The following is a 25,702-nucleotide window of genomic DNA, read 5'->3' as shown; positions in this document are numbered from 1 at the left end:
ATTTTCTTCAAAACTACTTCAATGAGGAAAAAAATAAAAATTTGGAATATCTATACATGAGGAGCTAATTGATCGGATCTACTCACTCACAGCGGGCGACGCGGCACCGCTTTTCTGTCCGTTCGAGTTTCATTTTTTTTTTACCTAAACAAATTTTTCGAGAAAAAAACCGATAACGCCAATGCTTAATAAAAGAATTGAACTAGGAACTCTAATTTTTTCAGAATCCTTAAGTGTCGAGAAACACGCTAAAATATAGAAAAAATTAAAACGGGCGGCGCCGCGTTCGTTGAACGAGTGATCGAGGATTACAGATACCGTCACAGTAGCTAGAGTGAAGACGGTTTATTTGATCCCTCTCCCCTAGATCTGCTTCTCTCTAAATAAAGAAGAATTGCAATTTTCAGATGAACGGCGATAGCTTTCAGAGTTCAGGCTCACCATCACCTGCAAGTCTCGAGAGACCTGCAAAACGCCAGCGACTCGAGGCATCTACCTCATCGAGCTTTAACACCTCAGGCAATGTCTCTATGCACCAAGCAGAGCCAGAATCAAGATATATGAGGGAACTCACAGCCCTTCGCAAGAGATTGTCTGAGACAGAGGCCGCCGCTGCTCAACAACATACTATTCGAAAACAAATAGAAGAATTATGTGAGCATGAGAAGAACATCCTGGAGATGAAGCTTCAAATGGAAAAGGAGACGAAAATACAACTTCAGGAGGATCTGGAAAGAGCTATGCAGCAGGCTAATGAAGCTCGTGAAGCCCAGGCAGCAGCAGAAGCCGAGCTTTTCCGAGTGCAGACTGCATTGGAGCAACGAATTGCATTACTATTGATCGAAAATGCTGGATTGAAAGAGGACACGATTCACTCCAATTCTGCTCGAACTGCAGTGTCATCGCCCCAGAAGAGTGACGAGGGAACCCGAGAGGAGGACAATGCTGAAGGAGATGAACTGAGCCGCTTTGATGAAACAATGCAGAAGGATTCCGTGCCAAAAGAAGAATTGAACTTTTCTACTGTTAAAATCAGAAAGGTCAGCGTTGTAATTCAGAGGTTCGATTCGGCAGGAAAACCTGAAACAAAAGCGAAACATGTGAAACAGCTTGAAGCTGCTGCCTCCTCTGCTCGTGGAACTGGAGGGAAGAAGTCACATCCCAAAAAAAAGACAGCTACGATGAAGAAACAATTCGGTGGAGAAGAAAATAATGAGAGTACAGAGGCAGTACTGGAGGAGGAAGCTGATAGAACATTCATAAAACCTCGTAGAAGCAAATCGAGGAAGTCTGTCACCACATCAGAAGCTTTGAAGGCGATCTCTCGCACGCAGAAGTCAGAGAAATTGATGTCTGAAGGTGATGTCATACAAGAGAAGAGGAATCCTTCGAAGAGGAAGTCTCAAAATGTTAAAAATATAATACCACGAAAGACTAGATCGACGCTGATGGAGTCTGGCGTGAGTGAGGACAAACGATCGGGCCAAGATGATGGCGAAGAAGCTTCATTTGAAGCCTCCAAAGAATATCTTCCTTCTTCAGAGTCAAGTGTTGAGAGAGATCCGCTAGCATCAACCACAGATGATGAGGACCCATCTCAAGCCATGGATAATAGCGAAGCTTCTGTGTCAGAGCTTTCAACTGAACAAGATGCCTCGATTTCGAATAACGATGAGAATGACCCAGAGGCATCCGGCGAAAAGGCCTTTCCAGATTCGCATCACGATAATGATGATTGTGAAGCTGAATCACCAGAAGATGACTCTCATCTGGAATCAGCTGAAACAGAAGATGAAAACCTCTCGCTCAATGAAACTGACGACCTCCGAGTAGCTGTCGGAAAACAATATTTCGTACTATCCTCAAGTCGACAATTCCATGAACTCGATTGGACTGAAGAGTACAGTCGAAAGTCAATGAACGAATGGTCATGCAAGAAGTGTTCCATCGTTGCCATGAGGAAAGAGCGAATACAGGATCACGTATGGTCTGGCCACTATGGAGGAAACTTTAGCTGTCCTTATTGTATTCATAAATCCTCTTCTCTCAAGTTCAGAAGTAGTTTCCTTAGCCACATGCAAAGAGTACATCCTCATCTGATTCCCAACAAAGACACGGAAATTGCTGAAGTTGCAGGCTGATTTTAATATTAAAGGATGAAACGTCATATGGATAGCTTAATATCAGACAAGCGTAAACGGTGTGGATTCCCTATGCTGATGCGCTTGCCTGTTATTGAGGGGCTTCATATGAACAATCACGACGGTGATTCAACATTTTCGTAGGACATTCATTATGGCTGTTAGATTATGTATGAATTTTCGTAGATTTCTATTCCAAATTATTAACAAACAAACCCATTTCCCATTTACTGATTGTTGATGACTTGAATGCAAAATGAATAACATTTTTTTTAATTCATACATCATCCAACTGACATTATAAATATCCGAAAATTCTAGATTAATTTCAGCATTCAGTTCTTTTGAAAGATATACTTTAAGGTTTCGACATGTCATGACTGTCATTTTTTCATCTCATTATTTTGAAAGGCATTACAAGGCATTATGAGATTTTTTACTTACAACACTGATCAGTATCATTTTATAAGATGAACTTGTTTTATAAAGGTATGTAAACTCAACTTGGCAAGATTAATAGGCCGGCATTTGACGCTGTCTCAGTACTAAAACGTTTTTGAGTATCTGATGAATATATTTAGTTCTACAATTGAATATTCGCTAGATTTTGTTGCCTATTCAGTCAGACAAATTGACACATGCTGAAGATTTTCTCGTAAGCCTAACGTTATGATGTTATACCTCTATCCAGTTGTTGTCTTGCGGTCCAGGGTCAACTATCACCAAATATAATCGACAACAGCTTGTAAAAAACGTAGTGATGTCGAACGTGGTCGAATAACGAATCTCCATTAATTACGTTATAATGTTTTTCGCGGTGGACTGCTATCTGAACGTTCAGCTACTGGGGCATTTATGTTACTGTTCAGTCCTTTGTTTGCTACTTACTTATTCCACTCCATTGAATAACATCTTATGAAGTATTTTTAAACGGATTACTCGCTGAAGAGTTACTTGAAGCCTAGTGCACTACTCATTCTACATTTGCTATCATATGCGTTATATTTAACTATGTATATCACTCAAAACATGTAGGTTTTGCGAAATATTTCCTTACGACTTGTATTTTCCATATGAATGAATAAATTCATAAAAAAAGCTATTAATGATTCTCTCCTTCTGTTTGGAAATATCTGTTGGGATTAATGAGTTAGTGCAATCCAATTTCACGTGGGGAGTCGTCTCGTTTTTACGTGAAAACTCCACTTGATTTTCGATTGATGTATATTCTCAATTCAACTGTTATGTCCAAACACAATACTTACTGATGGTCTCCGTTTCGGGTCAAAGCGAAAATATGCTCTTTACTCCAGAGATCGAGATCAAACTCAAACATCCTTCAGGTGTGGTAATGTCTTCTGCTAACTTTAATTGGTTAAAATATAGCCCGATGAGTACTAGACTGATTCAAGCAAAATTGTAGTGAAGAAAGGTGATTGTCAATGTTTCATCAAATTGACACTGATTGCGTTTTTTGAACATAGTTATTTTACTAGAAAAAATATCATCTTCTCGATGAAAAAAAATGAGAAAAGTTTGGGGAACGTTATGAAATGAGCGATTTTCATCGTAATATCTCTTCTTCAGGTGAAGAATCATTATTTTTTCGCTGAAAAGGTAAGAATTTTTCAAAAAAAAAGTATTGAATATTTTTCTATGCGAAGCATATTTCCAAGTGCAAAGAAAATTGAAAGATTAAAAGCGTAAATCACGAAATGTCAAAAATCTCGGTCGATAATCGAGTTAAGGGGCTGAAATTTTACACAGGGTCGTATTCGCTGAGGTACTAAAACAAAAAAATTGAGAAAATCGGAAACATGGCACTAAATGACTGAACAGTTTTCTGTGGAATGAACCATTTACATGTTTGTCAACATCCTATCGTAATCCTATTCCTATCCTATTGCAAAAAGGAGAAAGGAAATCGATCTCGAAATATCTCGAAAATCTCGAATAAGCGTGAGCGTAATACCATAGACGTATTACACCTAAACTGCGCATGTGGAAAGGAAAGCTGCATAGGCTTAGCCAGGGAGAGATACTCCCGGTGCCTACCTATCCTTGTTGAGCAGTGATGTGAGTGGGGAGCAGAGATGCTGTAGGGTGGGGGTAAAAATTCAAGTGTGCAGTGGAAACCGGGGAAAAACATTTTACCATCGTTTTACAACAAATTAATGTGTTTTTTCCGTTATTATGGTTTGCGACAGTTGGAAAAATTGAAAAAATATTAGAATGGTTAATTCTTGTTGTTTGTGTAGTGTTGAACGATCAGTTTTCACTGCAGATCTCACTTTCCATAAGTATGATATATAAATAAGATTACCTTTTCATCCAAATGCAAAAATTGACTGAAATATTTATATTGATCCAGATAGTTTTCATATTCTACTTTTAGATTGCCTGCAAATCCAGAAATACAAGAAAAATGGATCAATATGTTGAAAAAAACGATGTAAAAATTGCCAAGAGTTTTATTGTTTGCAGTAATCGTTTTAGACCTGAAGATCAACGGGGTTGGTGTCAGCCAATGTTAGCGTTCATATTTCATCAATAAATAAAAAATATCACTATTTTCCGCACTTGAATATATTTGAATTCGAATAACTCCGTAGACACTTTGCATTACGTCCACGATTCTAGAATTCGTTAGTTCACGTATTAGACCTCGAAAATTAATATGTACAAATTTTCCAATTAACCATTACCGGACAATACGTTGACAATGTTGAATGCAATGAATCAACTCTTGATTAGGAGTTGAATCTAATTTGTCTATGTCAATCTGAGCAAATTCATTCGCAAATATCCATCATTCATGTAATGATATTCTGAAATGAAAGTGAATACGCATCATAGATGAGAAATTATAATGAAGAAAGAATAAAACAGGGGATTCCCACCCGAAGGTAAGGAGAAAAGAACGGAGCGATCGATCCCCTCTGTCTGGCAATTGTCACCAGATTTGTAAGCTGTGTCAGCCTACACTTCATGCATGAAGGGAATAGAGGTACCTCTACTGCAGGGAAGGGTATTCGCGATCGCAACGTAGATGTGGGAGCCACCAAGTGGTCTCCAAACTAACTATTCTTGGGGGGCAACCAATGAGATCCCTAGGAGGGGACCAATGACGAAGCTCAACCAATGAGATCAAGAAGAACCCAGTGATCTCATTGGTTACCCGCCAAGAGTAGTTAGTGTAGAGACCACTTGATGGCTCCCACATCTACCTTGCGATGGCGAATAGAGTCCTGTTTGAGTGACCGTAGCGCCCGGACCAAATTAGCTCCGTTACAATAGGTTGAATAGGCCTTGTTGTACCGGGCCGGGGGTAGGACTTTTGGTAATTAGCTAATATAGGAATTCCAATTTTCTTGGGATACTGATAGGTAAATATCAAGTTTGGTAAATGTTAAGAAAGAGGATCCCACCACCGATCTTTCTGAAAACTTAACCATCGGATCGATGGTAGGGCCCTCTTTCTTAACATTTACCTCCAGGGTTCGCGACGGGGGACGCACCTAGTATGAACCCCACAAAGGTCAAAATTTGACCCAGTCAACCCCCTTCAAGTTATTTACCTAACTGAGTCCGACTCAATTTTCTTGTTGATTTCAATTTCTTTTGGTAATAAATGACAAATTAAGTCAGTTTCCTCGAAAAATTCGTTGGAATTTTCCATTCCAATAATTATATACAAATCCTTGTGTAGAAAATGGGCACTGATGTATTCAATGTATGTATATACGATGCTTATTTCTCTAATCCGAGGTTAGAAATCCGATTTGTAATTCCCGCGCACTTTCTTGAATAGCGCCGTCGCAGCCGCACTGCTCATCCTCATGAAAATTTACATGAGAACTCGCCAAAAATTCTCATCAAAAGTGTGCCCATGAGCAGTGCGCCATGACATTTGCGGTGGTCGTCATGACAGTGCTCTCTTTTTTTTAGATAGGAGGAAATAAAAATACTTTTAAACCGTTAAGACAACCTGATTCATTATCTACAAACGATTTGCTATCAACTACGGCAACGCAAAATTTCAAGTCATATTTTTAATAATGTTCAGGCTAATTACATGCTTTATTTAATTTTTTTTATAACAAATAAACAAATAACTCTTAAACATTGCCAACTGGAAGTCAAATTTTGGAAATTGGCATACATTCATTTAGACCATGTAATCCTTGTGATTTGATTTATTCGCTGAAACCGACCAGATTATCATTTATGAATATACTGATGGTTTTTTTACACAAATTATTATTAATTTTACCTGAAAGAAAAATAAAATGAACAGCCGGAGTGGGTCTGCCAAATGAGTGCGGTCATTTTACCTCTATATAGATGAAACACTTTTTTATTCATCTATTTTTTTTTTATTAACTAGAACTCTTGACTTTGTTTACTTACTTTAGTATTTAGAACTCCTGACTTCGTTTATTTTGTTCCAAAGATGAAAAGTGTAATCATTCTCTCATGAGTATGCAAAAATATATGTAATAAGCACATGTTTCATAATTTTATAATTAAAAAAAGCTGTTGTACAGTTGTACACATACATTTCGAGTCTTCCATAAGAACCTTATAATAAACAATAATTGATAATCAATAATAAATTGGACGAATAAACGATGTCAATTATGTAGAAATTATATGATCGTCACAAAAAACAATATATCTATGACGGTCATTTTGCACCTATATAGATGGTTTGGTAACGGAAATTACTATTTTACTCTTTTGACGGTCAAAAATTCTTTGTGACGGTCACAAAAGAATGTGACCGTCATTTGGCATTAGAAATTTCGGGACGTCACATGACCGTCATTTTTTGGTCATATGACACAATCACGAAATGACGGTCATTTCGCATCTCTACATGGGATACTTATTCTGGCTTGGGGTCACTTAAACCCCGAGAACTGAACCAATGTACAGTAGGGCAGGCAAAAGAGTTCCACTGGGAATTGTAGGTTATGCATTGAACTCCCATTTCCCCACCACTCATCTCAGTGGAACAATCTCGCCAGTCCTACAGTATATAAACATTATGGCCCAGTAGGACAAATGGCCAAGTACATTCTCCTCGATTATTGGCCTCACATCAAGAATAGAAAAACATTTCATCGGCTTCAAGCCACCACCAAAATTAATCCGAAATTATCGCTAAAATATCTCACAATTAGTTATTTTCTGCTTCTTCAAAGAATAATCTTGAGGTGAGTGCAATAAATAGAGTTGAAGCATCGGTCATTGATGCCTCATAGGTTAGGAATCGTTGTGCTCGAACAAATATATAGTAATCATAATGACAATTTAAATTTCCAGATGGATATAAGTGGTATTATTCACCCCCAATCCTCATCATCCCCATTGTCACCTGGAGATGATGAACCACCGCGAAAACGGCAAAAACTCGACATATTGAGTCCCTCGAGTCTCAATAATTCAAACATCGATTCTGTACTCAATACTGAGACCGAATACGAACATCTGAAGACAAAATTCATGACCCTCCGAGTAAGATTATCAAAGTCTGAAGCGACCATAACACAACTCCACAGGATACGAAGTGAAATCGAGGACCTTCTCGAAAAAGAGAAAACAATGCAGCAGTGGCAGGCGAAAGTGGAGACAGAGATGATAGACCAACTGCAGGTGGCTCTGAATGAAGCAATGAGAAAAACTGATGAAGCACTCGAAGCCAAAAGGTCCGCAGAAGCCAAATTCTCCGAAATAAAGACAAGAATGGAGGAAGAGATGTCAGCATTGTTGATCGAAAATACCAGACTGAAAAATGAAATTCCTTCCAACTCGGAAGTATCTGCAAAGTCCCAGGAGGATACAGAGTCTCTGGAGAAACTGAAGATTGCCGAGAAACGGATTCTCGAGTTGGAAGAAAAGCTCGAAGACAACATGATATCTCAGATGGAATTTTACCTTCTCAATGTTGAGCTGAAACAAGCCACGGATCAGAGGTTGAAGTCAGAAGAAACTGCGGGTCTTGAGAAGAAACAACTGCTTACACGTGTGCAGGAGCTGGGAGACGAGTTACAATCCTCCAAAAACATTATTTCAACTCTTGTAGAAGAAATTGAATTGCTGAAGCAGAAACAACTGGAGATTCCAGTGGGAGTTGAAGAGCAAGTGGCTATGCAGCAGGAGAATGAGGAATTATATTCGAAGAGTCCTGAATATGACTCCGAAAGGAGTGGAAATCAATCTCCCACTGGTACAAACGTTATGTCTCCTCAAGAGACATATGTCTATGCTATACAGGAACCGCAACAATTGACGTATGCCTTTGTCTTCGCGGCTGATACACTGACGAGTATCTACGAGTTGGAGCAGAACAGTGAAGAGCTCGAGGACACACGAGAGGACGTAAACAAATGGGGATCTAACCTCGAGTCGACACACAATGAGTCTACTTGTTCATATGATGATTTGTGCAATATTCTAGGTAGAGATTACCCATCAACGGGTAGTGAACGTGGAGAAGTTGAAGATCATGAGGAGATTGTAGGCCAAGAAGCAGCAACGAAGAGTCTTGAGATGATGGTAGGGGATCATTCCATTCGGATGAGAAATCCTTCGGAGTTGATCGGATGAACAAGTTCACGGATGATGGAGAGGAGTGAGATCAATAGAATAAACATTGAAGATCGTGTGTGCGTTACATATTATTGTGGATACTTCCAGTGAGCCACGTGCTCTCCTGATGATTGTCCATGTTCCCTTGGACGGAGGGACGGTATCACACAACATAATGAGAGAGCTCGTCCTTATTTGTTTTAGTACGAATAGTTGAAGTTGATAGATTCACGAATAGCTGGGGTTGGTGAACTTATCAATGATTGGAATCGCTAGATTAATCGATAGTAGGAGTCGGCATATTTATCAGCTATTGGGAAATGGCGGTAGGAGACAGTTAAGGATTCATTTCTTTCATGTCAGCCATTTAGCAGCTGCGCTTGTGGTAAAAGTCTTTGAGAATCATTTTCGATGGGTTATTTCAAACTTAAACTCCTGAGAACTTGGAAATGTTCCGTTCGATACAGATTTTCGTTTTTTTATTTATAATGGGGATGAAATTCTATTCGTAGTTTTCAATTATACTTCCATATGTGCGAATGCTGCGATTATGGAGTGATGATTATAGGATTATTCATTTCGATAAGCACCGAATATCGAATTTCTACTGTCTCAATGAATAGATCAACTTGATGTGAGTTATAGTGGGCGAGTTGGATGTTCATTGCAGATAAACTTTCTAGTAATGCAACGGAATTCTTTGATCGTTCAATAAATGGTGTTATGCTTACCTGTGTTACTTGAACTTCATGGGATAATAATAAAAATAGATTGTTTTTTTCAATTTTGTATTGTCAGTTTTATGTTTGTCCGTAGAGTAATTGTTTTTTTAATACAACTTATGGTCATTCTTTACATTTTCATTTTCTGAATAAATTATACTGATCACCATCAACCAGATTGATTATCATCTTTACATCATTATATGCTTACGTAATTACACACTTACATTCTTACATAATATACCACTCTAAATCAATTATAGAAAGATTTAGTCTGATTGTTTTGTATTTAGCAGCTGTACAATATTTTTCATCATGCTGTGCGAAAAAGTAATTTTTTAGGCACGTTTCGCGTGCATAAAACGTCCCTTTTCCACACATTGTGATGAAAAATATCGTTTGATACTCGTGGGAAAAGTGTTTTTTGGCTCGTGGGATTATCTCACTCGTCTTCGGCTCGTGCTATAAACCTCTTACGAGCCAAAAAACTTTTCCGCACTCGTAACGAAATATACTATTAATAGAAGCCCAAGAATGGATTCACTAGATTTTTCTATGTAAGTTTAGTCTATAAAGTGATCGATAGTGGCGGATATTTCGAACGAATGGAAAAAGTAAGGTAGTTTTCATGAGTACAATCGTCTTGCGTCGAATTTTTATGAAGCCCGCCTAAAAAACAAAAGATAATTGTATAGCAGTCTATGAAACATAAATTTAACGAATCATAATTATCTAAATAATTTATGTCAGAGGAAAATGGAATAATTCAACTTTCTTTAAATTGGGTTTACTATAGTTTTCTTCGAACAAAGTTGATTGGAATCAATAGCTAGAATTATGAGATTGCTTCATATTTTTTACGTTAAGCATAAAATAGTATGAGTGCGAGCCTATTCTATCCTATTCCAATTCTAAAATAGTATATTTCGTTACGAGTGCGGAAGAGTTTTTTGGCTCGTGGGAGGTTCATAGCACGAGCCGAAGGCGAGTGATATAATCCCAATTATATCCCAATTATATCACTCGCCTTCGACTCGTGCTATAAACCTCCCACGAGCCAAAAAACACTTTTACCACGAGTATCGAATGATATTTTTCATCATAATGTGTGGAAAAGGGACGTTTTAGGCACGCGAAGCGTGACTAAAAAGTTAATTTTTCGCACAGCGTGATGAAATAGTACATTACACTTAAGGTCGATAACTATCGATATCTCGCAAGTCTGTCACGCTCACTGAAATAGAGTAATACTGGAAAGGGCATTGGCATGCTATGCCCGTTAGCGGAAAACGAGCCAGAGAGAGGTAGATTTTCAAGGAAGCCTGTCTCACTCTCCTTGGCGCTGGGCATGCGCAGAACGTACTGAATTATGTCCAGTATAAAGGGATGAAAAAAACCGGCAGTTGACGGAGAATTAAATTCCCCATCAATTAACCCTCTTTCATCCCTTAATCTCTGTAATAAAAAGATAAAAACTGCCATGAAAGTCATGGGCCAGTATGAAAAATAAATATTTCGCGGCGCACAGTGACTTTTGACCATTCACCTGCGAATTAAAAATTCACCTCTCCTCTCCTAATTGAGATTAAGTGATGAAAAAAAGGCAGTTCGACGGAGAATTACATTCCCCGTCAACTGACCCTTTTTCATTCCTTAATCTCTGTAACAAAAAAATAAAAACTGCCATGAAAGTCATGGGCCAGTGAGAACGCCACCGACAAGACCAACTTGATCCCGACCATATTGCCCCGACCTGAGGTGTTTCTTTAGAAATCGAAAGGAATAGGTTTTAAGGTTCTATCTCTGATAGTTTCCGAGATAATCGCGAAAAAAAAAATCGCCAAAGAAAATTAATTTAATTTATCTTGTATAGGGCGTTGGAAGTGGAAAAACACAATTCTGAGCCGTCCATCTGCCTATGGGGAACCCAAATTTCCTCAGGAATCGAATGGAATAGGTTTTAAGGCTCTATCTCTCATAGTTTCCGGGATAATCGCGAAAAACGAAATCGCCAAAGAAAATTAATTTAATTTATCTTGTATAGGGCGTTGGAAGTGGAAAAACACAATTCTGAGCCGTCCATCTGCCTATGGGAAACCCAAATTTCCTCAGGAATCGAATGGAATAGGTTTTAAGGCTCTATCTCTCATAGTTTCCGATAATCGCGAAAAACGAAATCGCCAAAAAAAATTAATTTAATTTATCTTGTGTAGGAAGTGGAAAAATACCATTCTGAGCCGTCCATCTGCCTATAGGGAACCCAAATTTCCTCAGAAATAAGAATCATACCATTTCATAAACATTTTCTGTTGTTAAACATTTCTGTATTATTTTTTGTATGATAGTGATGTAGAACTTCACTAAAGTCCTGGAAATACAACAAATATTCCAATATACTTAAATTTTTCAATTTTATTGATGAATGAATAAGTTTATTTGGATTTTTCCAAAACCGTTCGCTGTCTCGAATTCAATAGTGAAGGTATTTTCTCATTGGGAATTTCTTTACCGATTAAATCAATGCAAAATTGCCGAGAATTTTCATCTTACGTTTTACCCATTACTAAAATTGACCACATTCAATACGATTTTTGATGAATTTTTTAGAAATCAATTCACGGTGGAAAATCTAGCGCTTTCTCTAAGAAATTCTATTGAATTTCTATTGGAACTTTACAAGAATTCTTTGGCATGATTTTTCAATTTTTTTTTGTGGATTTTATTATGAGATATAAATAAAAATACAGCGAGAAAAACTTACACACAAGAATTTCTGTAGAAAAATCAATATCCGTTGAGTTTTTTCCTATTATTAAATATCTCTTAATGAAACGACATGGTAATGATGCATAATCTATAGAAATGGCGCAAAAAAATCGAATTTTTCAATAAAATTCCAATAAAACTTCAATAGAATTTCTTAGAGGAAGCGCTTGGTTTTTCTATTAAATCTTTTCATGTGTGTTAGACTGCTGAATAGCTTCATTATGCGAATTGGATGAGCAAATCCTTAATGCCTCTCCCAAAAGTACTCATGTAAATACAATTCAATATTTCAATGGATATCTATCAGATTAGGTCTTCGCGTCAGTTAAATATTTTCTTATATAAAATTTTTCATTGAAACTCAATGATAGAGCGAATTAAAGATGTAAAATGGCCGTCATTTCAGATAATCCCATTATAAAAAAATGATCTTCTTGTGACAGTCATATGATGTCATGAATTTGCCAACTACAAAAGACTATCGACAAATTTCCTGATTTGTAACGGTCCCCCAAAATGCTAAATAGGTCGGTAACGTCGATTTGTCGTTTACGAAACTTTCTTGGTTCCATAAAAAATGGTACTTCCCCTCTTGAGCGACCCCCCTTCGAGAAGCATCGATCGTGCAACCGATTCCCCTTACGCGCATTCGTATGCGCATGACGTCAGGTGATCCATGAAAAATGGCCGAGTTTTGTTTTTCCAACACGTGCCATGGGAAAAATTGAAGAGGCGGCAATAGCTACCAAGATATTGAACACCACAGAGTAATTTTCCAAAACCTATTTTGGAAAAATTAATTGGCGTTTGAGCGGAAGAATCTAAAGGTAATGAAAGAATTCAAACAAAATTATTGTCATTGTCGAATTCAATGAGGTTAGGGATTGTTGGTTCTGAAAGATGAAGTGGGATGACTTGAATAAAATCAATTGCCTTGAGATATGACAACTTGTTTAAATTTAGTTTTTCCTCAATATCTCAGAAACTACTGCACCGATTCCAATTTTTTTTTTAAATACTCGTCTCGATCGTCTCTATCTAGATTAATCACAACATTTATACCCATTCATACAAAATTTTTAGAGATATTGCCGTGTTTTCTTTTTTTTTAAATTACTTCACCCGATAACTTCAAAAAAAAATTAAGATAATTTGAAATTTGGTGTGATTATAGCTCTTACAATACTGAAAGCCGGTATTTTGGATAGGCGCAATTGGCCGAGCCATTTCGGAGATATTCAACCTTTGGTATAAACCTATTTTCATTAGAAGGCTGTATAATTTCCTGTGGATGGCCTGTAGCATGTGATTACGGTTGTACAATCGTCAAAAGAAGTTCGTAAAGAACGTGAAGTTGCATCCCATATATAGACTTATACAGGATGCAACTTCACGTTCTTTACGAACTTCTTTTGACGATTGTATGCCTGTCACAAGGATAGGGAATCATGGATCTTGCCTATGGATCCATTCGCAAGCTTACTATCAATGAAATTGGTAGAAATAAAAATAAATAAAGAGACCAATGACGCAAAAAGTAACTGCCACGTGGCTTTTGTCGAAAAGGCTCGAGCCCTGCTTGTTTTTGAGTATAAAAAATGATCACATACAAAAATCATCAGATTAAGGAACTCCCGCAGTAAGTATATGGGAGTAGAATGAAATGGACTGCAGAGACGTTGAACCAGACGTTGAACCACGTAGATTGTTGAGGAGAAAATATGAAGAATGTGTCATTAACACAGAGTCTCATGGCACCACTTTTTCAAAAATCACAAAAAAATAATCGACAATGGAATAAAAATTCAAATGCTTCACGTATAGAACCGTATACATTTAAGGAACATATCCCGACAGGTTCATTAGCCGTCACCACAGGGATTATTTGTAATTATTGAAAATGTCTGGCATAGTTTGGGATTTTAGTTACGTTAGAGTAAACAGGGGAGCGATTTTGCCCGTTTTATGTCGACATAAAATCGTAAATTTCAACCAATGACAGTCCTGGATCTGGAATACTCAACTAGGATTGGTTGAAATTTGATATTATGTCGACAAAACGAGCAAAATCGCTCCCCTGATGGCTGAACATGGCAACGTTGAGGGAGGTTAGAGTGCGCACGACGGAGGCCACCGTGTGAACTCAGCCAAAGCATATACTATAGATTCTATAGTACAGTATAGGATTTTATCGGGAGACAAGAATACCAACTGCATCGAACAAAAATGCGTGGTTGTCAAATCTCTCATGAAAATTTTTATTTGTTAAAAAATTCGGATGAACATATTTTGGAATAATAATCATTTGGAATTGATTAATCATGAATAATAAGTATAAAGAAACCTAAACGTCGAAATTTCAATCCACCCATGAACTTTTCGTCATTTCATTATTTTTTTTTTCAAAGGATGCAGCGGAGTGTCGGAACCTTTGATATTTTCCCCCACTCCGTAGCCCCAAAATTTACTGCGGAAGTTCCTTAATCATCTATGGGATACCCATAACACTTTGAAACAAGCTCATGTCGTCCCACTATCTCATGACGATAAAGGACGTAGGAAATTTTTCAGATGGACGAGGACGAAGAAAGCGGTACACGATCTCCACTGCTCGATGACGACGGGCCACCTACGAAACGACGGAGACTTGACTCTGATGCACTTGAGTCTTATTGGGACGCTGAGAGTATGAGGAGAGAATGCACAGTTCTCCGCAGAAAATTAAATCGACTCGAAAATTTTTCGTATCGCCAGCGCAAATTCTTTGCAGAAGAGAATCGACTGAGGAGACAGGCAGAATTGGATAAGGAGACAATAGCACAATTGCGAGAGGATTTGGGGAGATCAACGAAAGACGCCCAAGAGGCACGCGAAGGATTGGCTGCAGCAAACCTCAAGTTTAGTCAATTAGTGGCCAAACTGAAGCCCATAATTGAACAAATGCCTGAAATCATACTCTTGATTGTGAATTCGAGCTCTGAAGGCACGTCAACAGTGCCTTTGCCTCGAAAAAGTGGTCAGAGCTTTGGCAATGATTTAATGCCTCGAAAGAAATTGACGCCTAAGGATTTTAAACTCAAGGAAACGAGGGTGAGAATCCAGACGATGACTCCAGATATAGTCACCTATTACGAGAGGAAAAAACTACAAGCAAACGCGAAACGTGCAGACAAGTTTAAAGAGGAATTGCGGCTGGCAAGAGTCACCATCTCGTCACGTCATGAAGGTGCGGAGGAACAATGATGTAGTATTCCAGATGAGGAGCGTGACATTGAGAAATTTCAACAACATGAGCACGAATCAATGGGTAAATCACCTGGTGGTGGTGATGGGGTGATGCCTAACTCATCAGATCCACATAATAATGTCACATTTCTAAGTAAGGCTTGTAATGGCAATTCTTCATTTGAACTGCAAGCCTCAGAAGCAGAATATCTTCTTCTTGATACTCAGTTTCATGTCAATGAAGGATCAGGCAGATCAAAATGTGAACCACAGCAAGTAACGCCAATAGGAAAAAGGAATACCACAGCTACAAGCGGAAAATTTATCAAGTTGAACTGGATTGAAAAGATCGAACGCACGAGGGAAGAATGGATTTGTAAAAAATGCTCTTATCGATTTGGCAAGAGACATTAAGCTCAGGATCAGGTGTGGCCTGTACATTATAATAGAAGATTTCAGTGCCCTTACTGCACTCATTGTCCAATGCGTTTTACCTGTAGGAGCAATTTAAGCAGGCATGTAAGGAAACAGCATGCCACACTCTGAGAAGCTTCAAGGATTATACAATTTTATTTTATTTTTGATGGAAAAATGTTTTGATTTTTTTTGTTGAGTAGTTCATGTGAAACTTTACTGGAGTATATCAGTATTTAAATTTTATTCATTAATGCATGAATTTCATTTTATTTTTGAAAATTGTTTGCGCTGTTCAATTCAATAGTGAAAGACAAAACATTACAATGATCTTCCATATCCTGTTGAATATTGAATTGTCTTGATGAGTGATTTTGGGAGAAAATATTACACGACGTTTTTTTTTAATTTTTTTTATCGAGCAAAGAATTTGCATGAATTTAAAAAATTTTGATCTCAAGGTTTGGCCTTAAATGATTCATTTTCCGTTTATAAGCAATAGAAATAATAGTAATTAATAGTTAATTGTCGAAAGTTGAAGATTTTCAACACTTTGAAATCACTAATGACATCACAGGGTGGTGGAACGTCGGACCAATCACAGAATGGCACGAGACAACCTAACGCAATCTTCGCTCTCACATTCATTTTTGCTCTTTATAGATGCAATTAATTTTTCCGTTATCAATTTTTGCTTTATATTTTTAATATTTGAAACTCCCATCTGCGAAATATCCCCAACCATGCTCTGAATCCATTGATGATTTCATTTCAAATAATCTTAGTTTCATAGAAAAGTGTTTAGAAAATTCCCACGTAATTCAACCCAATTTCAAATAAATTGCAGAAATTACAGTGTTTATATGAGTATTTCTTTATTTTTTCATCAGTCCCAAGAAATGAAAATGCATGAATTTACATTATAATAGTATGTGATTAATAAATGCATCTCATTTTTATATTTCCCGCATAATATGACGCATGCGCAGACACATGACACGTGACACAAATGGTGATGTGCGTTCTCTTCATTCCCTACTCCTCACTACTCTCTTCGATTGCTGTCATCCAAGACCCATTCTAAAGTAAAATAATTTCCTTCGGAAATATTCACCAGCTTTTATTGATCCATGATCGTCATAAATGTAATTAACATTGACTGTTCTGTGCTCTAAAAAAGAATCTGAAGGTGAGTACAAAAACATCAGCCATTGATTCAACTGGGTAGGTTAAGAATGGATATGCGGGGCCATTCATTAGTGAATTCACTGTGCCATTCAAGACTGAAGGTATTAAGGTAGCTCTACCCTTACGGTAATTTCAAAGATTATTGGAAACTGCAAAAAAATTGCAGAAAGCTCTATTAGATTCGGAATTCTAATTTATTTCTCAATTTAATTATCGTTTTGATTTTTCAAAGAACAAATGTTTAAAAATCAGGATTTCCCCCAGTGTCTTATGTGAAAATCAATATTTCCATTGCAATCAACGATTAAAATCTGAGTTTTTTTTTCATTAGATTTGAAAAAATCAAGAATTTTTTTGACAACTCATAAAAAATAATCCACCGTTTTGCAAATAAGTTTTATTATTTATTTATAAGAGGGAAATGTTTGAAAAAATATCAATATTTTGCGAAATCTAATCTAGATAATACTGATTGGGCATGAATTTTTTCAAATTTTTTCCATTCAATTTAGTTTTTTTTTTCAATTGAAAGCCCGAGTTGTAGACACGAGTTTGTAGCAGCGATGTCAGACAAGATATGAATGTTTTTTTGGGCTCAAATGAAAGAGCGGATCGTGAAATGACGTGCTACAGCCTCTAAACATGACAAATGTCTCTAAAGATGATATCTGTTTTCAATTGAAAAGCAGAGTTGTGACATCATTGTCTAGGAGGACAATGGGGTCTAGGAGTATGTATAGAACATTGGGGTCCAGGAGTCTCCCCTGGTTCAACACCATCTTTAGAGGTCCTAGCACGCCATTTCTCGACCCGCTCTTTCGTTTGAGCCCAAAAACACACTCATATCTTGTCTGACATCTTTGCTATAAACTCGGGTTTTCAACTCGGGCTTTCAATTGAAGGCGATGTCAGACAAGATATGAATGTTTTTTTGGGCTCAAATGAAAGAGCGGATCGAGAAATGACGTGCTAGGGCCTCTAAAGATGGTTTTGAACCAGGGGAGACTCCTAGACCCCACTGGACCATGTTGTCACAATTGGGCTTTTCAATTGAAAACAGACATCATCTTTAGAGACATTTGTCATCTTTAAAGACTTCTGCACGCCATTAGCGCCATAGCGCCTTTTTTTTCAGGAGTGATTTTTCAAAAATTTATTTTAAAAAAAGTACTAACTAGCAAATGTTTTTTATTAGCTCACAATTTTCTTCAAAACTACTTCAATCAGGAAAAAAATAAAAATTTGGAATATCTATACATGAGGGGCTAATTGATCGGATCTTGCGAATAGCGACAACGTCGAGGTCAGAAATTGTGGAGGGGAAAGCGCGGCAAATATGAATGCAGTTGTGATAATACATTTCGCTATGGGAAGGAACATAACAGCTGAGTAAATCAGTGCTGCCAACTTATACCTCGAACGGCACGTCGTTGTCACTTTTTCTATTCATATTAATTATTTTCCAATTATCCAAAAGACAAACTAGAAAAATGAAAGAAGGCTTGAAATATTTGGGAAAAAAAGAAAAATTATTAAAAACATGTTTCGAACACAACAACGGTCGAAATAGATTGAAAATTTGTAATTGAAGTATCGTTTTTTTTGTTCAGTGATTGGTTTTCTGCGAGAGAACAATAGATTCCCCTCCGTCTCACCTTCTACATGGCCACTACGCCACAAATACCTGAAATCCTATGAAATCAAGTGAAATCGGTGGAATTTTGAGATTTCATTAATCTCAGGGAATTTCAATTGAAATTACTTGCAATCGGTAAAATATCATAAAATCATTATATCAGCAACTCATGAGACCCTTTCGAATACATAAACGAGAAAGAAACTTTTTCGATTTATTTGTGGTGTATTTTTCTGCGTATGATCATTTACACGTATTAAGTTACACATAGAAAAAAATAAAATCGGTAAAAAAACGTGTATTTTCTTGTGCGACCTCCTGAAATCCTCAGAAAGTATCGAAACATCGTATTAGCGACAGAGACACTGTCTGCGAGAGAAGACAAAAAAACAAAAAAATACAACATCAGCAATCGATATTCTCTGAGAATTTCTCACACGATGTTGAATGTTTTGACTGCGGTAGAAATAAATATTTAATGGAATGAATGAAAAATATATATATTTGATTCTCATGGCTTCACCTTGATAGTCTCATTTCTATATTTACCCCCCTTGTAACTCTTATGCTTGAGCCTTCTTGTATTAATATGATGCATTTATTTCCCTCAGGGGTCTATCCCCATTCCCTCCTATTCCATTCACCCTGCTTCACGAAATAGATGAAATTGAAAATTTAAAATCACTTGAAATCGCGAAATCCCCAAAAAACCCCAGGCAATCACATGAAATCAATGATTGCATGAAATCATGGAAATCTTCCTGGAATCACGTAAAATTAGCAATCACTGTGTCACCAGATTTCCAAATGAATGGCCCCGCGAATGAATGTTTCCGAGCAAGTAGCAATAACAGATGAAATTTCCAGATGGATGTAAGTATCATTGAACGCCCACAGGCCTCATCAACCCCATTTTTATCTCATGAATGTCATGAACCACTGGCAAAGCGTCCAAAACTCGAGACGTCGAATTCCTCAAACCCCAATAATCCAAGCATTGTTTCTGTGCCCAACTCTGAGACTGAAAACAAATGTTTAAAAACAGAACTCATGACCCTCCGAGTCAGATTGTCCGAGTCGGAAGCGACTGTAACCCAGTTGCACAGGATACGAAGAGAAATCGAGGAGATTTTCGATAAAGAGAGAATAATGCTGCAGCTTCAGATCAAAGTAGACAAAGAGCTGATAGACCAACTCCAAGTGGATCTGGATAAAGCAGTGAGAAGTGCTCATGAGGCACTCGAAGCCAAAACATCTGCAGAAGCTGCGATGTCCCAAATGGTGATCGGTATGGAGGAAAAATTTTCAGAATTGTTAAAGGAAAATACAAGACTGAAAGAATCAATTCCCTCAAACTCTGAAGAATTTCCGGAGTCCCTGGAGGATACAGAGTCCCTACAGAAGTTGAGGATTGCAGAGACGAAGATTCTCGAGTTGGAAGACAAGCTCGAAGAGAGCATTATATCTCAGAAGGAATTCGAACTTCTCAGTGCTGAGCTGAATTACGTTACGAATCAGAAGATAAAGATAGAAAAAACTGCAATTTTGGAGAAGAAAGCTGTTCTCACACGTATGCAGGAGCTGGAGGACGAGTTACAATCATCCCAGAACACCATTTCAAATCTTCGCGAAGTTGTGAAGAAAATGGGATTGCTGCAGGAGAAGAAATTGGAGAATACAGAGACAGTTGAAAAGCAGGTGGTTAAGCTGCAGCAGAATGGTGATAAATCTTCTGCTTCGCCTGATGAGATGCGTTGTCCTCAGGAAGAAAAGGAAGTAAGGGAGATCCATAAGTTGCAAAAAGAGCCTGATGGGAGACAAGACGCTATGAAGAACAAAGGATCTGACCTAAAATTGACTGACGATGGGTCTACGTATTCAGATGATGACGACTCTTCATGTAAAGTGTCAGACAGATATGAATCGTCATCAGGTAGTCAACCTGATGATATTGATACGAAAATGGAGATAGCAATGTCCGAGTCAGGAACGAAGAGTGTTGAAATCATGGTGGGGAATCATTCAATTCTAGTTTCAGATGAGAAATTCTTTGAAGTTGATTGGCAGGATGAATACATGGACAATGGAGACGAGTACAGCTGCATGAGGTGCGAAAAGACTGAGACCAATAGAATGAACATGGAGGATCATGTATGGGTTGTACATCATCAAGGATATTTCGAGTGTCCTACATGTTCTGCTGATCATTACAGGTGCCCCTTAGCACGGAGGGACAGTATCACACAGCATATGATGGAATGCCATGCACATCTGATACAGTTTGGGTAGTTGAAGGTGATAGATTCATCGAGAGCTGAAACTGATGGATTTTTCAACAGTTGAAGTTGATAGATTTGTCAGAAGTCGAAGTTCATGAATCTGTTCATCTATAGTTTCAGGTAGTCCTTTCGAAAAAAGTGAATGTCAGTCAGTCGTTATTTTAATTTTTTCAAAAAAATCTAGATTCCGTTCCCAAGTTATTAACAATTAAAGTAGTTTTTTATGACCATGATTAACGTTTTATAGGAATTTTTAATGAATGGCATCATTTATTTAAGGAAAAAATTCCTCAAATTGATGAATTTGTCAACAAACGAAAATTGTGAGTTTATTAACAGTTGCAGTTAATGAATTCCAACTTCGTCGATGAAGAAATATTTCGAGGGACAATTTTACAATTTATTTTTTCATGATGTCCAATTAGTTACTACGCCTCCGTCGAAAAATCATGGAAGAAACATTACCTCTAATGCACAGTTCTTTATTTTCAGTAATACTTTCATTTGTGAGGATTTCGCGATCATTCTGTAATGATCATTTCATTGTTTTTACGTTGAGAAATATTCAACTGACAAATTAATCAAGTTAATAACATTGCTACTAGTGGGATCTGTCAGCGTTTTTCAAATTTGTTTATCCGTACTCATTCAATATTAAACTGAATAAAAAAACCCATGATCATGGTTTCACGCAATCATGCAATTACAAGTCTGTGTTTTCATTATTGCCACACCTTTTCCTTTTAGTATCCCTGGTGATCCAGGAGCAACGGTGTTTCGTCGTTGATTTTTATTGTCGATTTTGGGGCTAGAAAAGGGGGAATGATCCCGAAAAACATTATAAAAGTTTATATATGAGATATTTATTCATATTGGTACCGTTGAATGCATTGTTATTCATCAATTGGATGAAATTATTTTTAGTGAAGAATGATGATAGAAGCTTGTAGGGGGGGATGCCACGAGATGGCGGTAGCGTCAATTTCCTGCTCGGATCGGTAACGTCGACAGTAGTCGTAGGCAGGCTGGCCTCACCGGCCTGACCAGTCTTGTTATTTTATTTTAGGTAATCAAAAGTGCACAGAAGATAGGAATTGCATCGGATATATTTTCGTATGATTACCTTTAGATAATCATTATTTTTACCTTGTTTTAATTTATTTTATAACGTGTTTATTAGGCGGGGGGGCATGATAACACAGAGTTGCAAATTCTAGCCAAGGGGAGGGGATTTCAAAATCTATCTGAGCCACCCCTCATCCTTCCGTTCGCATAGATTATAGTACATTAGAGCACAAGGGCACAAATTTCGTTTTCAACGAATGTGAATACAGACCTCGCCTTCGGCTCGGCCTGTAAACTTCAAAACCCAATTGTTTTGGGGGTCATTGCGGACCCGCTCCGCGTCCGTGAATCTCTGCCTACGGCCGTCATGACAAACAATATTGTTCGTCATACGGCCAAAAAAAACTTTTCTGACGAATATGATTGCAGCCCTGGCCTTCGGCTCGTGCTGCAAACCTCATATTCGCCAGAAAAGCTTTTTTCGGCCTAATGACGAAATATACTATTTCTGTACCGCAATTGAGAAAGAAACTACTAAAATCAGCACACACCATCCGTATGGAAATTGAATACACCCCCACCCGTAAATGTCACTTTTATGTTATACAAAGATGTAGAGGGAATTATTCGATGAGATTCTTGGTACTCGTAGCCCTCTTCCGTCAATTTTTTAAAGTACAGAATAGACCGCCAAGTTCAGCCAAGTTGCCCTAAAGAGCCGACCCCAGTTCCCAATAAACGTCAACATCGACCTGTCAAAACAAACGATAGCTCCACTTCGCTTCATCATTCCAATCCATCCAATTGTCAAACTGCCATCACTCCTTCCATTCCCGCAAAAATCCACTGATTATTTTTACAAATCGTTTTTTACTCCGATAGGATGGGAATGAGCGAAATAAACACGTGGGTTCTCATCCGACGTTACGATAAGCTCGGTAAGTCAAATCTTCAAATAATGTCGACAGCAAGATGGAGAGATTAGTGAAAGGCTCTTGATTTTAGAATCGGAGCAGGCAAATCTCCAGACGAATCTCCAACTTTTTACCCTCACCCCCAACATCGTTTCTGACGAACTGAGGGCCTCCATTTTCCGGTGGATCGATGCCAAGGATGATGGGACCAAGGTGTTAAAGATTCGAAGACATGACAACAATCTCGTTCCACTGTCAACGTTGATTAATGGATCCACTAGAGAGAAGTATCTGTTTTTTAACGGAATCAATCTGTTTGTTTAGAGAATTCTCGCAGGGACGAAAGTAGATTAATTAAATTGAGAAACAAAATGACACAAATTCACACAACTCATTTAATCATTCTCTATTCCATAATCTGGATGAATGATGCTAGGAGTAACTAGTACGAGATCTCTACAAAATGTCTTTCACTACAGAAAAACCTCTTGAAATTTCCTTGGATTTGTTCATTTCCCAGATAATTACCGAATGCATGAATATATTTTGGTGAATTTTGTATCGAGCTTTCTAATGAGAAAAAGTTCAATAATTTAGTTATCGATCGAGTAGTGTCTCATGGAACCTTTCAAGAGCTTGATTAGCTCGAAAGAAAAATTAAATCAAATGAATTCAGTGAAAACACTCAACACGGTAACTTTCTTCTCAGGTTTTTGGGGATGTACTGGCCGTGCAAAATTCTGTTGCCATTTGTTGGTGATTTTGCTTCCAAATGGAAGCTTCGTAAAATGACACAAGTTCACAAAACTCATTTAATCATTCTTTATTCCATAATCTCAATGAATGCTGTCAGGAATGACTATTACGAGATCTCTACAAAATGTCTTCCATATAGAAAAACCTCTTGAAATTTCCTTGGTTTTGTTCATTTCCCAGATAATTAGCGAATGCATGAATATGTTTTGGTGAATTTTGTATCGAGCTTTCTAATGAAAAAAAGCTCAATAATTTAGTTATCGATCAAGTAGTGTCTCATGGAACCTTTCAAGAGCTTGATTAGCTCGAAAGAAAAATTAAATCAAATGAATTCAGTGAAAACACTCAACACGGTAACTTTCTTCTCAGGTTTTTGAGGATGTACTGGCCGTGCAAAATTCTCTGTTGCCATTTGTTGGTGATTTTACTTCCAAAAAATATTAAATATAAATTCGTTGAATTCATTAAATGTTGATTGACTTCTTTGAAATTTCAGGCCTTTCATAATTGATGTCGTAGCTGTACACCAATTTTGTAAGTATTTTCATTCCAAAAATTTTCTGCAAATTCATTTAATAGTTTGACTGATTTCGTTTCAGGCCCAGTGGAAGGACGCACAATTCTCCCGGACTACATAGAAGCTCTTCGCTCCTCCTTCTACAATCTCGATAATCGAGTGAAACTAGTGGAGCAAGCAATTCCGAATCTCACGACTAGTCAGATGAAGGCATTCGAGGACACTGTCTCCCACATCTCCAACTGCGTGAGTTTCCTGGATCGTCGACTTGACGAGCTAGCCCCACCCATCTGGAGAAATCAAGCTAATGCTGCCATTTGAAACATGGGAATGTCTTCTTCATTCTCTTCACTCTCACTGGGCCAAGATAATGAAGCTAAAGACAGTTCAAATACTGAGAAAACAGTATAAACTCATCCCAAAGTTATGCAAAATATTCCAAGATATAAAAACTTATTTAGAGAAATATTTGTTTAAAAAAATTGGTAGAAAATTTGTGTTTCGATCCAATGCATACATAAATTGGAATAGAACATGATTTATTCCATCTTCTTCTGTTAGAGAAAAAAAAATATTAAAGCAGAAGGAAGTGAAAACAATATTTTCCCGAAATGGAAAATATTTTCTGAAATGAAATTCAGTAGCAAAGTAGTGAAACGATTTAAGTTGACTTACCTCCCAGTTGAGTTTTTAAGGAATATTTCCGAATCTAACGGAGATAGCGAAATTTTCGTAGTTACATTTGTTGTAGCTCTCAATCGGCTCTACAAAAAAGGTTATAAGAAAAATTTTGCTATCTCCCTTAGATTCTGAGATATTCATGGGGAACTGGTCAATAGTCAAAATTGACTGGTACCGTTTTAGCACTTCGCTACTGAATTCATTTCGATGGCTTCTGAAGTCAACTACGTAATTCAAAAAACATTTCTAAACTCAAGTATCTCAAGAATATTGACTAAAAAATTATATCTCCGAGGAGATGATAAAAACAAACTATCTCAGAGAAAATTCAAAAATACACAACTCAGAACTCCGATTAAATACCGTCTAATTCGCTCAATGCCGTTATCATTTTTATTTTAATTCCTCGGAGAGTTCCGGCGGATATTTTCGCATACTTCTTTGTCTGGGGAATATTTCATACCGGTCGTTAATTGTCAGAAAACCAAACCTCTTATGACTGCGAATATTCGATCACTTTAGTAATTGATAAATTGTTGTCATCTCATTTTTTCTAACATTAATTTTTCATGTAGTTGGGTAATGAAGGGGTTGGTGAATCATTTTGAAACTCCTCATTCATTTTATCTAATTGGTTCTTTGCCACTCTATTCATTAATATCTACGAGAAATTTTCCAATTATTGATATTAATTTTTCGGCATTGGCGTTCTGTATGAGTGGGTAACTAGGGATCAGCTAATCCTGTCCCCTAAATGATTGATAGATTTGATTCATTGAAACCATGAACGATTTTCTCAAGCAA

At 37.4% G+C, this 25,702-nt stretch overlaps 5 protein-coding genes across 7 annotated transcripts in view; all 5 read left to right on the top strand.

Annotated features, from left to right (window-relative positions):
* LOC107039237 (nucleolar transcription factor 1-B) overlaps window positions 1-3,206 on the top strand; it is an 8,675-nt gene extending 5,469 nt beyond the window's left edge. The window contains exon 2 of the mRNA XM_015258754.1: window positions 408-3,206. Coding sequence (XP_015114240.1) covers window positions 408-2,141 — 1,734 coding nt within the window. The 3' untranslated portion in view covers window positions 2,142-3,206. The remainder of the gene's footprint in view (window positions 1-407) is intronic.
* Window positions 3,207-7,148: 3,942 nt separating this feature from the next.
* On the top strand, window positions 7,149-9,538 carry LOC107039243 (myosin heavy chain, clone 203; the record flags this gene model as incomplete). Its single annotated transcript, XM_015258762.2, is given in 2 exon segments — window positions 7,149-7,360; window positions 7,470-9,538. A coding segment is annotated over 1 exon segment (1,284 nt). The 3' UTR covers window positions 8,754-9,538.
* A 3,355-nt stretch (window positions 9,539-12,893) lies between these two features.
* On the top strand, window positions 12,894-16,722 carry LOC107039244. The gene is given in 2 exon segments (XM_015258763.2): window positions 12,894-13,050; window positions 14,795-16,722. A coding segment is annotated over 1 exon segment (1,068 nt). The 5' UTR covers window positions 12,894-13,050; the 3' UTR covers window positions 15,863-16,722.
* Window positions 16,723-16,885: 163 nt separating this feature from the next.
* Window positions 16,886-21,632, top strand: LOC107039250 (WEB family protein At5g16730, chloroplastic). 2 transcript variants are annotated; one of them, XM_015258772.1, is made up of 3 exons: window positions 16,886-17,051; window positions 19,554-20,794; window positions 20,900-21,632. In XM_015258772.1, the coding sequence occupies exons 2-3, from the start codon at window positions 19,554-19,556 to the stop codon at window positions 20,973-20,975; spliced, it is 1,317 nt and encodes a 438-aa protein (XP_015114258.1). In that variant the 5' UTR covers window positions 16,886-17,051; the 3' UTR covers window positions 20,976-21,632. The 2 variants fall into 2 exon arrangements, with proteins under 2 accessions (XP_015114258.1, XP_015114257.1); XM_015258771.1 differs by having other exon boundaries at window positions 19,554-21,632.
* A 377-nt stretch (window positions 21,633-22,009) lies between these two features.
* LOC107039274 lies at window positions 22,010-24,965 on the top strand. Of its 2 annotated transcripts, none has more exons than XM_015258800.1 (5): window positions 22,010-22,031; window positions 22,913-22,968; window positions 23,036-23,231; window positions 24,197-24,234; window positions 24,300-24,965. In XM_015258800.1, the coding sequence occupies exons 2-5, from the start codon at window positions 22,914-22,916 to the stop codon at window positions 24,536-24,538; spliced, it is 528 nt and encodes a 175-aa protein (XP_015114286.1). In that variant the 5' UTR covers window positions 22,010-22,031; window position 22,913; the 3' UTR covers window positions 24,539-24,965. The 2 variants fall into 2 exon arrangements, with proteins under 2 accessions (XP_015114286.1, XP_015114285.1); XM_015258799.1 differs by lacking the exon at window positions 22,010-22,031 and adding an exon at window positions 22,037-22,078.
* The last annotated feature ends 737 nt before the right edge of the window (window positions 24,966-25,702 follow it).

This window comes from Diachasma alloeum, unplaced genomic scaffold, assembly GCF_001412515.2.
Source record: "Diachasma alloeum isolate Michigan unplaced genomic scaffold, Dall2.0 Dall_scaffold_00295, whole genome shotgun sequence".
Taxonomy (NCBI): Eukaryota; Metazoa; Arthropoda; class Insecta; order Hymenoptera; family Braconidae; genus Diachasma; species Diachasma alloeum.
The sequence above is the reverse complement of the archived record's forward strand: the minus strand, read 5'-3'. Positions and strand labels throughout refer to the sequence as shown.